This window comes from Eleginops maclovinus, chromosome 22, assembly GCF_036324505.1.
Source record: "Eleginops maclovinus isolate JMC-PN-2008 ecotype Puerto Natales chromosome 22, JC_Emac_rtc_rv5, whole genome shotgun sequence".
In the NCBI taxonomy this organism is placed as follows: Eukaryota; Metazoa; Chordata; class Actinopteri; order Perciformes; family Eleginopidae; genus Eleginops; species Eleginops maclovinus.
Window position 1 is genome coordinate 1,747,725 of NC_086370.1, and position 13,325 is coordinate 1,761,049.

Here is a 13,325-nt window from a genome sequence, read left to right on the forward strand (position 1 = left end):
CACCTGATGGCGTGCTTTGCGATCTCCGCGTCCGTGGCTGCTTGGTTAAGGTGTTTTTCCTCACAGCACCTGTAATCAAACAGACAGATTGTATGTTTATCTTGATCTTTATCTTTATGGTGTAGCATTCAAAGCCAAATGCTTACAATACAATAGGTATTATACAATATAGGTAGGTATTAAGGCTAAATTAAATAATTTAAAAAAAATGACTTAGGCCTACGCAAAGCAGTTATAAAACCATTCCAAAAGCAACTTAAAATACAACTCGCATTTACAACCACACACATAAGGCCAACAAAATAGAAGTTAAAAAAACAAAAGTGTGTGTGTGTAGTAATTTCTTGAACCCAGAAATGTTGAGTACCCTAAACTTTTATTACAGAAATGTGTTCTACAGTGGCGGATACAGAACGTTAATAAGAAGCCTAGGTGAATGATTATGGCCATTGGCATTTGCTTGCCTATGCCTCAAAGTTATCAAAATGGTTCAGTTTTTTAAAGCTTATAATGCTTTACTCTGGGAGACATAAAATAACATCACTGAAAGGTAATCTTGTATTATAAGGCTAATGGTACAGTAAGCCGATGGTCTATATGGTCGATCGGGCTATGGATACATGGCCATATTGGTATGATTTGTTCAGGCTCCCCCAACATTTTAAAACTATTGACTTTGAATGTAGGCTATTCAATTTTACTTTGATGATCTACTTACAGAAAAGCAATGTTCTTGTTGCCATCCTGCTGAAAGGATGCTTGTTGTTTACGCCCTTCCAATTAATTTGACAGGACACCTCACCAGTGAAGAGCCTGCCCAGGATGTTCCAGGTCACCCTCTTGATATCCTGGCCCCCAATGGTGGCCAAAGAAGAAATCGAAAAGGCAAAGACATTTTTTTTATTAAATAGCCAGCAAGGTACACATTTCTAAGCTTAAGTTGCATTTCAGGGTGAATTTATTGTCAAGGTGAAATGTATTGTTCCAGTTGAAAGCTTCCAGAAATGCTTCAAAAATACAGGCAAAGTCGGGAATATCAGGGAAATTTCTGTTGGTGTGTGTTGCAAACATTACAATTCCAAAAAACTAATAATTGCCAGTCAAACCTGGGAGGAGGTGCCCTCGGCAGCTACGAAGGAACACGTACCCCACATGAGGTTATATTAAGTTATATATACCTAGCCAGTCTTTGTATAGTAGGTCATGGAAATTTAGATTTTTGGTCAGGGAAAGTCTTGGAAAAGTTATGGAATTTTACTTTTGACATTGAGTGGGAACCCTGATCTGACCACTGGGACAAGGCGGTTCAGGGCAGGCTTGTTCAGGGATGCTTCAAGACCAGATAGTTAATAGAATGTTTGCAATAATCATGGGCAATCAATGAACATAATGGCACCATTCAAATTAGAAAGCAAGAAAACTCACCCCTCTCTGTCGAGCTGGGCCATTTGAAGGTTCCTTCAAAAACAATTCAAAGGCCTCCACTGTCTCCAAATGTTCCAGGGGGAGCTGGATGTTGTTGGGCATTTCTACATCTGGCCCCGGGGTGTAGTTCAGTCTACTGGTCAGGTAATTGACCTTAGCAACGAGCTGGTCCTGTTGCTGCTTGATATTTTCCAGCAGACTAAGGATATGGACTTCAACGGCTGTTGAAAAACATGAAATATAGCTTAAATGTGGTGTATAAAATATATCATGTTTCAGTGTTTATCCTCATTAGTAATTTTTCAGCACCAGAAGACCAATTTTTACAGCATATTTTGGAGTTAAAGATACAAGGCTATAACTTGGCATGGTTGTTATTAGGTACAATGACATTATTGACATTATTGACATTATTTAATGACAAAAGTTAATTGACATGTTATTTGAAGAAAATGTGTGATTTCTTTTCTCCAAAATCTGGCTCAGAATGACCCTCTAGTAGTTGTCAGGTGTTGCTCACCAGAGCAGGGAATGCTGTCGTTGATTCTTCCCCCACGCCATGTTGGTCTGTAGGCCTGGCTTGAACAGGGCTCCTCTATTTGCTGCATGTTGAGGGCTGGTGCAGGGGGTGGACAGAGTTGAGGAGGGACTGCCGTTCCTGTGGGCGGTGTACAAGAGGGGGATACATTTCTATGAAATGGTAGTCATCTGTTAACCATGGGACCTCTCTATTCAATAATATCTCAAAAATCAGTCCCTACCTTGAGGAACTCTCTGCACGTTAAATGCGGGTAAGGGGAGTAGAGGTGGTGAAGGGTGTTGCAGGACTGCAGGTCCTGCCCCATGGTGAGGTGCTGAGGGAGAGAAATTTGGCTGAGATTTTAATATTTTGAAAGTTGTTATTAGAGTATGCACAAAATCTGAGATGGTCATGCAGATGCAATCTGTTGATTTGGCACAGAATGACCATTGCTGTGATAATACAGATGGGGCCAATGTATTAAATATTATTTCGGAGATCAGTCTTTACCTAGATAGTTTTCTCCAGGTTGAGGAGTAGAGACTCTGCTGCCTAGCACTCGGTGAGATGATGGAGCTGGAGGAATGGATAAAGGAGAGGGGAATATCTTTAGCACTAAGAATGTTAACCATATCTCTATTGATATTACTATTTTGTTATTTTTATGTAAAGAGATTATTCCTTACTCAGCCAGTGTAATTGGCTAGGGTCTGAGGCTTCGGCTGATAGACCAGACGAGTTGGAAATCGGACTAGTTTCATCTGGCAGATCGTTCTCTTCATCACTCTCATCAGTGTCCCCCAAACGATGGCTGTTAAGTAACCATATAACTATGTTTTTTGCAACCCCAAAATTGCCAAAATATACATACAAGCATCCCCGGTCTATTTTTGAATGCTACGGGATATAACACTTACACTGGTAAATCACAGTTACACTGGTAAAGTCACACTTACGCTGGCCTCCTGCTTCTTTCCTTTGGCAGCACACCCTCCTGCTCTGCATCAGACTGTAGCTCAGAGGTATTGCAGCCGTCCTGATATTGCCCCTGAAGCATTTGGCGTCTTTGTAGTTGTCTAAAATTGAATATGTAAAAATGAATATGAGTTTCAAAGTAGCTGTAGAGCTGCACAGATGATTATGATGATTATTATCTTTATTTAACCAGGTTAGTCTCATTGAGAACCCAAAATATCTCTTACAAGAGAGACCTGGCCAAGAATAGCTAGATATAAATGGAACATCTTAAACAGTAAGGCAAGGACAACCTCAGGCGCATTTTCAGAATATAGAGAAAATAGGTTATTCCAAGAAGAAGGAGCAGCAAACATGAAATCATTTTTAAACAAGACTTTTAAGAATTGGCATACCATAAGTTCGGACGAGTTTGACGTCATATTTGAGCCAGTTTGGCTCATGCTCCTCGGAGTTTGCAGCTGCCCTTTTCAGACGTTCGGTGCTTTTGTACCTGGGCCAGTACACCATGCCGTCATCATGCCAATCCACAGGAACCACAGCAATGTCCTTGCTGGCCTGGAATTCAACCAGATAAAATGGCATACTTAATGTAGAAAGAAAGAGAATGGGTATTTATTCATCAACAAAAAAGTAATAACATGGACTAAAGCATGCACAATTGTACAGAGTATTCAAATAAGCCAGTAAGATGGGCTGAAAGTTAAACTGAATGGGCACAAAAGGTTGCCCCAATGTATAGTTCTAAAAGGCTAGTCCTCCTAATACAATATCAAACAACGTCATTACAATCATTAATATAGGCTATATATATACATGATGATTAAATCACAAAGGCCAATGTTTACTTTGAATGTCGCAATATATCAATAAATCAATACACTTACTCAACAGGTTCAGCGCAACCTTGTCCAAGCAAAGACAATCTGATATGACTCCTCTCGGCTCTTGGTCAACCGTTACAGAAAAGGCGCGTCCGTGAGTTGATTGACCTCCAGGAGAACCTTGCACTGAAAGAGGCTGACTGTGACACTCCCACCTTCTGAACAAAGATGGTTACTGCAGCTAATTTCCCTCTCCTTCATAAGATGACACCTTCTCACAATGTTTGGCTAAACCTATTGTTCCAATTCTCTAGATGATAGGAAAGAAGCTCTGAAACTTCCTTTAAAATCTCCTTTAGCTTAGGAAACACTGGATCTTCCTTTACGAACGGAAAGGATAAAATGCTGTCCGCGAATGCCTTGCGGCCGCAACATTTGCCGTGTCACAATAGCCTCGTTGCACGGTAACCGTAAATTCTACTTCCGCTGTTACTGTATGCGCTTCTAAACTTCCGGTGTGATATCGGTGAACGTCAAACATGGCGAGTTTCTACACTAGATGCCTGCAGGATCTCCCAAACATTTCCATCTCAGATGTCCACCGACTTGTTCGGATGGGCAGTTCTACACCGAAGAGCAAACGTGATAAGGGATACAAAATGTACCTATCCAGTTATATCGACAATTATGAAGGTAAGTTGTAACTATGGCACAATATTATTGTAGCTACATAGCTAACATTAGCGCTTACATAGTGATATTACTGTGGTAATAGCTTTACTTACTTTTATAATTTAACGTGGTCTTTGCTCGACTTTTCAATGTTAGAAAGATATAAGATTATTGTTTTGTATAAAATAACATGTATGATGTTGAATTCCCACAGTTTCAAATAAAGATCCAGCAGGGAGAGTGAGCGTCAGGGCTGTTTGTTTCAGGTCGATGAGGAAAAACGATAAGCCTCACGACCTCAGAGTAGGGAGAAAAAGTGTCTTAACCTATGGTCTTAACTCATCTGTTCATGTCCAATTCTGGGGTATTTATGTGGCTAGATTTGGTAAGCTGTATGTAGACGAAAATAAGTGCACAACCCCATGCGTAGCTTTCATGACTACCCCAGAAACGGGTTGCTGTTGCTCCTGTTCTTTGGAGCGTTTAGGCTAAGTGTAGACCTACGGTGGGTACATCAGTCAGTATGAGGTGAGAGCTGATTTTGTACCTGTAAACCTAGGCTATAATCAGCTGTTCTATGTTAACACCGTTGATTTAATAGTATAGTTTAAGGAAAACCATCTAAGAGATTCGTGAGACAGGCTTACTTGTTTGAATGTGCTCAGACCAAATGTTAATCGTTGTTAAAGTGTTTAATTTAGGTACTGTAATAAACTAAAAAGGTTGCACTTTTTGCAGACCTACTCTAGCCTGAAAAGTCAGCCTGCCCTCATCTTTCTCATTTTTGGTTTTGTTATACAGTAGACATTTAAGTTTAATGATTTAAATGTGACATTAAAGCCATTTTCTTTTGATTTATAGATGACTTTTGAGAACAGCTCACCTGTTCAGATTGCTGTGGCAGAGTGTTCCTGTGTGGCCGGAACAGCACTCTGTAACCATAATGTGGCGCTGTTATATCAAACGGCGCACTACTCCACACTCAATCTTAAGGCAGTGCCTCCTGTCCTTAGCTGCACAGAAACGGAGCAGCAATGGCACAAACCAAGAACAATGGTAAGTATGCTTAGAACCTAATCATACATTGATAGCCTTCTTTGTTAATCTATGATATTTGTTAATTATGTTTTAATTACTTAAATTAATAATTTTGTTATGGTTTTCAGGGTGTGAAACCAGGCAGAGTAGGTGACATGGTCATCATTTCAACACGGCCAAAGTCCAGGCAGTACACGGTAGCAGATGGTGTAAGGTAGTATCTACTGTCATATGTTTAAGCAACATAAAATGAGTGGGAGTGAGGTGTGAGGTTTGGAAGTGAGGTTTTTCTTGGATATCCTCATTCATGGGTGTGGTTCAGCCACAGGCACGAAGACAAAGGCAACAGTTAATCAACGGCTTGGAAATTCTCTCTATGGAAAATGCGGAGTGATAATTAGTACCTAATTGTTGTATAAAACTTTGTTTACTGCTGTCTATGTTTCCTTTTGTTTTGTTTTCAGCGCGTTATTTGTTTCTTCTCTTAACTATGAACTTTATTTTCCTAAGGAGTAAGCGCTACAAGGCTGTGCGAGGGGACTTGCCAGACCCAGATGTCCTGAAAGTAGATGAGGCATACAAGGACTTCACTGCAGACATTGCTCCACTCATCACCACCATGGCAATAAGCAGCGATGTTCCACTTGTTGATTCGGCCTACGGACCAGTCCAGGAAGGTAGCCCCATCTCCTACCAACATCCAGTGCCACTGAGTCGGGTAGTAGTTCGTCACCAGGACACCCCTACTCCACCAGCTCTGCCTTTGGATGGATACAGGCTGGATCCAACCACCTGTAACTTTGTTTGCAGCCACCAACAACAGAACCAGCTGACGTCCCTTGCCATAACCTTGGATATGGCAAGGAAAATAGAAGTTGCAACGAGGGAGCAGAGCAACAGTGTAGAGTGGTACCATGTCAGGAAACCAAGGCTTACATCTTCCAGGTTCAGGGAGGTGTGCCATGTGAGAGGGCACAGTTCTGCTGAGAACCTGGCAGAGAGGATTCGCAAAGGTGGGGTTCAGACCACTTTAATGAAGAGGGGGCTGGCGCTGGAGCCAGTTGCTATCCAGGAGTATAGCAGAATCCAGAATGTAAGTTACTGGCCATGTGGCTTTGTGATACACCCAGATGCAACCTGGCTCGGATCCTCTCCCGATGGTGTGGTGTTCGATCCAACTGAGAGCCCACCATTTGGATTGGTCGAGATCAAGTGCCCCAACGTTAACAGTTATGTGGACTGTAGCTATATGCAAATGCAGAGCGGCACATTAAAACTAAAACATAGCCACAGCTACTACTGGCAGGTACAAGGTCAACTGTTACTCACTGGGATGGAATGGTGCGATTTCATTGTTTTTGCTGAGGAGGACATTCTCGTACAGCGTATCCATAGGGATCCTGAGGTGGCAAGGGTGATACGGGAGAGGGGGGATTATTTCTTTTTTTATTTTTACTTGGGCTGATGTTTTAAAGTCCGTGGTTCATTCAATCAGTTGTTACATGTTTTTGTTTGGATCTTATTGTTCACTTTAATAGTTCATCTTTACAAAAACACAGATCAGTTTTTTCATTCTGGTTTCATTGTTCATTTTTACAAATCTATACAATAACGCAAATCAGTGTTCTGGTTTCATTGTTCATTTTTACAAATCTATACAAAAACGCAAATCAGTGTTCTGGTTTCAGTGTTCATTACAAATCTATACAAAAACGCAAATCAGTATTTTGTTCTGGTTTCATTGTTCATTTTTACAAATCTATACAAAAACGCAAATCAGTGTTCTGGTTTCAGTGTTCATTACAAATCTATACAAAAACGCAAATCAGTATTTTGTTCTGGTTTCATTGTTCATTTTTACAAATCTATACAAAAACGCAAATCAGTATTTTGTTCTGGTTTCATTGTTCATTTTTACAAATCTATACAAAAACGCAAATCAGTATTTTGTTCTGGTTTCATTGTTTGTTCATTTTTACAAATCTATACAAAATCTTAACTAATGTATTGCTACTTTATGTCTTTAAATTACCTGAGACCATACTGTATTGTTCATTTGCAGTATTTCCTTATTAAATTAAGTATTTTGTTACTCCTAGTGTGTGTTAATTTGTTGATATTTGATTATTGAATAAGGGTTGTTCAAGATTTACTTATTAAATTCTACATGTTGTAATGTCATCTCTGTGCGTCATCATTTTAATTTCAAGTCAGGAAAGTACTTGTTTTCTTGTTTTACACCACTTTTGATAGATACAGTCAAATGACAAAGGATCTTACCACCTCAAAAATACACAATGGATAATATTCATAGGAATGTAATTTAATACATTAATAATATATTATTACATACTCAAAATATGCACACATCTCATTACAACATTTGCAGTATAATGGCAGGTGTAGCCCCTCGATCTGCTGTTCCAGCTCCAAAATCCTCCGACGCAAGGCTTCGTTGTCCTCAACCAAGTCACTTGCTCGTATCACCGTTTGTGGCAACACCGAGTAGTCGTGGTCAGTAGCTACAGCCGCGATTTCCATCTCGTTGTCAGAGACATCGGGACTCTCCACATCTGGCCGCGGGCGCCTCTCCCAAACACTCGGTCTAGGTGCCGATAGCTCAAACCCGTTCCAAGAAAACAGAACAGGGACTGATCCCTTTTGGAGTTTTCTTAGTCCCCCGGCTGTCACGACAAAATCTGTGCTTTTAAAGTGCCTACTACAGACCTTTGAATGTTTCGTCGGACTGAAATTATCCCTTCGGATTCTCCTCAGCCACTCGGCCCGTACCGCCGGGTCAACGGGAAATGAATGAAAGGAAAGTAGCTTATTGTACCTCGAAGAATTCGTACACTGAGGTACACAACAGTGCAGTGTCGATGTCCCCACCCTTTGAAAGGTCAGTCGTCTTTCTTTTATTGTGAACACACTCATTGTACACTTCTAAATAGTAAAAGCCGGTTACCGGTATCCAGCTGTCAAACGCTATCATAACACGGAAGTGTTCGACCGGAAGTTTAGACGCGCATACAAGTAACAGCGGAAGTAGAATTTACAGTTACCGTGCAACGAGGCTATATTCGGCCGTTCACGGAAACACCCGATTATGACGTATAAATGCGTTTCACGAAAGTTACGGCGCTTATTAAGCAATTTAAAACGTATACCCTAATTGCTAAAGTGCTTTGTTTTGAACGTTCAACACTGCAAAAGGAGAAATATGAACGTTACTTTTTTGTCTGAAATGATCAAATAAAGTCCACATTTCAGTGTTTACTGAACTGTGTGGGGTTTTTAAAACATGTTTGAATTGTGATATACAAAGTGATAGGTTAAGGCATAACTAGTTTATAATAAACACATTTGTATTTATTTTAAAATATGTCATATATGTTACATGCTTGGCCTGTCCGGGAGGTATGTGTGTGACGTGTGCACCTGGGGGTTGTGGGAAAGAGAACTGTCCGGCTGTGTAATGGCGACGACCGCGGTGAGGTGCACATGTGTAGTGTAGAGAGGGAAAAAGTGTCCAATTTTATCACGTTCTGTGTAAAATAAAGTGGCGGATGTTTCAACGGCACCCAAACGCCTCCTCATCATTTTGTTATGGTAAAAATAGCCTGGGCGGCTGGTTACCGGCCTGACAACGAGCCAAGTTCAGACATTCAAAGGCCAGTGAGCATCCCAACTACGGTTCGGAGCCGAGATACTGTCCGAGGCTGAAAGAAAGGCATCATATAATCGTATTGGGATTCATGTGGGTTAATACCTGTGGACCGGAGGGTGAGGGTGACAAGCATCAGTCTCACTTTCCTTTTTTATTTCAATTCTACGGAGCCCCCTAGCGGACATGCAAAAGTCAATGTACTTCTGGGGCAGTTCGGCAACCTACTGCAGCACTCTGAGGCAGCTTGTAACCCATGGAATAGTCGTGGAGGAGGATTTGGCAAGGTTTCTTCGCTCCAGAGAGGTCCCACAAGAGGACATCATGAACATTCAAAGTGACAAGGTGGGCAGAACATTCAGTCAATTCACGCAATAAGTTACCGTAACAACACAGAGTCCGGAAAAGTCAAACACTTTATAAGTAATACGGAGCTAGCATGGCAGCTTAGTTAACCTTAATACGAACGTGACACAGTAAACTGTGTTTTTCTCATCATGTACCGTGCAGTTTTAAAAAAAAGACTTTAATACAACGTTTAAACTTCGGAATTTGGGAAGCTACTGTTAGGCGGGGTAACGTCAGTACTAGTGTGTAGTAACTAGCTGGCTACCTAGCTAAACATGCTGATTTGTGGTGAAAAATAATGGTTGTTCGTAATATATTATCGATTTTATTTTTGCAGGTTGACAAGGCAGTGCTAACCATCATGACTGATGAACAAATGGCAACATATATCACTTCATATGGTGACCAAGTACCTGTCCTCTCCTTCTGTCAACAAACAAAGTGCAGCACAGATAAAGAGACTCTTCTACAGAAATTAAGAGATAAAATATGAGCACGGGAAAGTAGATCAAAGACAAAAGGAGCATTGTGTGGTGCATCAGGTGTGTTCCAAAAGGAAGGTGAAGGCATGTCAAGAAAAGGAAATAATGCAGCAGAAAAGACTTCCAGGAAGATTGAAATTGGATGGCTTCATTTTAACAACAAGGAATACCAACAAGTGAGGACCAGCAATGGCGGAGGAACAAGACATGCAACGGTGGAAAAAACAACAACTGTTGCTCAACTTTTGGAAATGGGAAAGAAGCTATTTTTCCCAGATGGCCACTCAACACAAGGGCCAGTTGAAGACTTCACCTTTGATGTCTGTGATTTTAAAAGAAACCAGATCCCTTTAAATGACACTGTTGGCAGACTTTATGAACAAATCAACCTGAAGCTGCTTAAATTTTACATATCCACAAACGAAGAAGCCCACTCAGCAGATCAATCCTCATCTGAGGTAGAAAAACAGTGAAGTTTCCTTATCTGTAGATTCATTAGACATCACTGAGGGAGCAGACTCACCGTTGACTACACATGGATCTGTTGATGCAGATGAATTGATTACAGATCTGCCCGAGCTTGGAAATTCATCTGACAGCGACAATAGCGAACAGGTTTGTGGCAGTAGGAAATATAAACTAACTTTAACTACAGGGACAGATGCAAAGTGATAGTGCTTGAAGATTAAACTTCAGGTAATAACTTAATAAAAAAATAATGTATATGGATTTCATAAAACAGAAAGGTTCCATTGTGTGCCATCAGTCACCAAAGTGTGTGTCAGCAACTTTCTGTATATACATAGTTATAGTTATGGCAGGCCTATTTAGCACACGCTTTTGTCCAAGGCGTTACCAACATACTTTCGCCTCTATGTTTCATTTTTTCCTGGACTTTGTTGTTGACGTGTGGACAGACGCATACATTTTTTTTGTTGCATATTTTTTTGCAATTTCATACATTTATTTTGAATGTTTTGAAAAATACCACTTATATACTGTATGTATATGTTTGCTGCCAATGTGCCTGAGACTCTGAAGAAAGATTGAAGAATATCTAAAAAATATTGCACAATGTCTTTTATTCTTAATAGGCTTATGTGGAGTTTCTTTGAGTCATATGTATTTTTTTGCACAACGTTTAATATTAATTGTGAAACATGTTTTTCTCCCTGCCATTATTACAAATGACTGCTGACAGCAAAACATTTTCTATTTGTTGCAGAATCTGCATTTCCAGATACAACCAAGATCGAAAAAACAAAGAGCAACCTCTGAGACTGCAGAAGGTCCAAGAAAATCACATTGCTCACATTCAACCCCAACAGACATGAACACAATTCACATTGGCTAGATGTAGGGCACCAACTGCATTGAAATGATTGATCTGAACAGTGCAGTTTCTGATGACTCCCCACAAACAGAGCCTTGGGTAAGGGGGTAGAAATGCAAATATATGTATTAAAACCAGTAAACACAGAAAAAATAGAGAAATGTATTGCTACTTCAATTCAATAAATGTCCTTAATGCGAGAAACAAAGTTCGAATGAATCACCATCACCACCACCGTCTCCTCCGTCAGATTTACCAACCCACCAGCTGTTTTGGTTCATGTTTGCTGCGGTGTCTGGTTCATGTTGAGCTGTTAGTGTATATACAGTGGGGAGAACAAGTATTTGATACACTGCCGATTTTGCAGGTTTTCCCACTTACAAAGCATGCAGAGGTCTGTATTTTTTTATCATAGGTACTCTTCAACTGTGAGTGACGGAATGTAAAACTAAAATCCAGAAAATCACATTGTATGATTTTTAAGTAATTAATTTGCATTTTACTGCATGACAAGTATTTGATACATCAGAAAAACAGAACTTAATATTTGGTACAGAAACCTTTGTTTGCAATTACAGAGAGCAGACATTTCCTGTAGTTCTTGACCAGGTTTGCACACACTGCAGCAGGGATTTTGGCCCATTCCTCCATACAGATCTTCTCCAGATCCTTCAGGTTTCGGGCTTTCACTGGGCAATACAGACTTTCAGCTCCCTCCAAAGATTTTTCTATTGGGTTCAGGTCTGGAGACTCGCTAGGCCACTCCAGGACCTTGAGATGCTTCTTACAGAGCCACTCCTTAGTTGCCCTGGCTGTGTGTTTTGGGTCGTTGTCATGCTGAAAGACCAAGCCGCAACCCATCTTCAATGCTCTTACTGAGGGAAGGAGGTTGTTGGCCAAGATCTCACTACATGGCCCCATCCATCCTCCCCTCAATACAGTGCAGTCATCCTGTCCCCTTGCAGAAAAGCATCCCCAAAGAATGATGTTTCCACCTCTATGCTTCATGGTTGGGATGGTGTTCTTGGGGTTGTACTCATCCTTATCTTCCTCCAAACATGGCGAGTGGAGTTCAGACCAAAAAGCTCTATTTTTGTCTCATCAGACCACATAACCTTCTCCCATTCCTCCTCTGGATCATCCAGATAGTCATTGGAAAACTTCAGACGGGCCAGGACATGCACTGGCTTGAGCAGGGGGACCTTGCGTGCGCTGCAGGATTTTAATCCATGACGGTGTAGTGTGTTACTAATGGTTTTCTTTGAGACTGTGGTCCCAGCTCTCTTCAGGTCATTGACCAGGTCCTGCCGTGTAGTTCTGGGCTGATCCCTCACCAGGGTTGCCGCGGGGTAGTGAAAGGTAGTAAAAGGTAGTAAATGAAATTAGGCCGAATTAAGGCCGGTAAAAAGTAGTGAAAAGTAGTAAACGTCATCTGACGAGGTAGTAAATTTTCGAACACCAATCCAGCTGGGCGTATGATTTTTTCTATTTGTGTAATTTACGTGCAGGCCTATCTCCTTAAATTACTAAACTTGCGTGGATTTATTTTCATGTTGCAAGTAGCAGGGCCGCGGGAAGTAATTTTGAGCAGGGGGTGCTGAAGTTCGCCAAGCCACGCCCCCCTTAGTTATTGTTGCTAAGTCCAACAACATTTTCGCGGCTATTCAATGATGTCACATGTACCTCGCGCACTCCCTCAATCATTTTAGGTACGATACAGGGATATATTGAGGCGCATGAAGGACCCAACTTGGCCACCGGGCGAACCGATGAAGAGCGTACGGACATTGAAGACATGCTGGCCGTGGTTAGAGGATATCCTGTAGTGACTGCAGCCCGCCCTGGTCCGGTGGCTGATGACTGAGAAATCTGGAGGGACTCTAAGACACTAAATGCCTCAAGCAATGGGTCTTTCCTTATATAACCTACAGTATTATTCCGATCTTGTTCGAGTTTCTTATTCTTGTTATCTGTTCTACAACAAACTTAGTTAAGACTAACTTCCAATTACGCTACTTCATTTACTACCAATATTAACGGAGAT

The 13,325-nt window shown here is 41.0% G+C and overlaps 1 protein-coding gene and 1 long non-coding RNA gene across 2 annotated transcripts; both read left to right on the plus strand.

Annotated features, from left to right (window-relative positions):
- The first annotated feature begins 4,242 nt into the window (after positions 1-4,242).
- On the plus strand, positions 4,243-6,741 carry LOC134859155 (uncharacterized). The gene is made up of 5 exons (XM_063875491.1): positions 4,243-4,437; positions 5,278-5,472; positions 5,583-5,668; positions 5,965-6,547; positions 6,700-6,741. The coding sequence occupies exons 1-5, from the start codon at positions 4,339-4,341 to the stop codon at positions 6,739-6,741; spliced, it is 1,005 nt and encodes a 334-aa protein (XP_063731561.1). The 5' UTR covers positions 4,243-4,338.
- Positions 6,742-8,913: 2,172 nt separating this feature from the next.
- Positions 8,914-11,463, plus strand: LOC134859100 (uncharacterized). Its single transcript, XR_010165044.1, has 3 exons — positions 8,914-9,463; positions 9,804-10,563; positions 11,174-11,463. It is a non-coding gene; the product is annotated as an uncharacterized LOC134859100 (long non-coding RNA).
- The last annotated feature ends 1,862 nt before the right edge of the window (positions 11,464-13,325 follow it).

What these genes read in the sequence shown, in the direction of transcription:
- LOC134859155 (XM_063875491.1), top strand. Translation starts at nt 4,339, where the DNA reads ATGTCCACCGACTTGTTCGGATGGGCAGTTCTACACCGAAGAGCAAAC. An exon ending in TTATATCGACAATTATGAAG is followed by an intron (nt 4,438 to 5,277) that starts GTAAGTTGTAAC and finishes TTTGATTTATAG; the next exon opens with ATGACTTTTGAGAACAGCTC. An exon ending in GGCACAAACCAAGAACAATG is followed by an intron (nt 5,473 to 5,582) that starts GTAAGTATGCTT and finishes TATGGTTTTCAG; the next exon opens with GGTGTGAAACCAGGCAGAGT.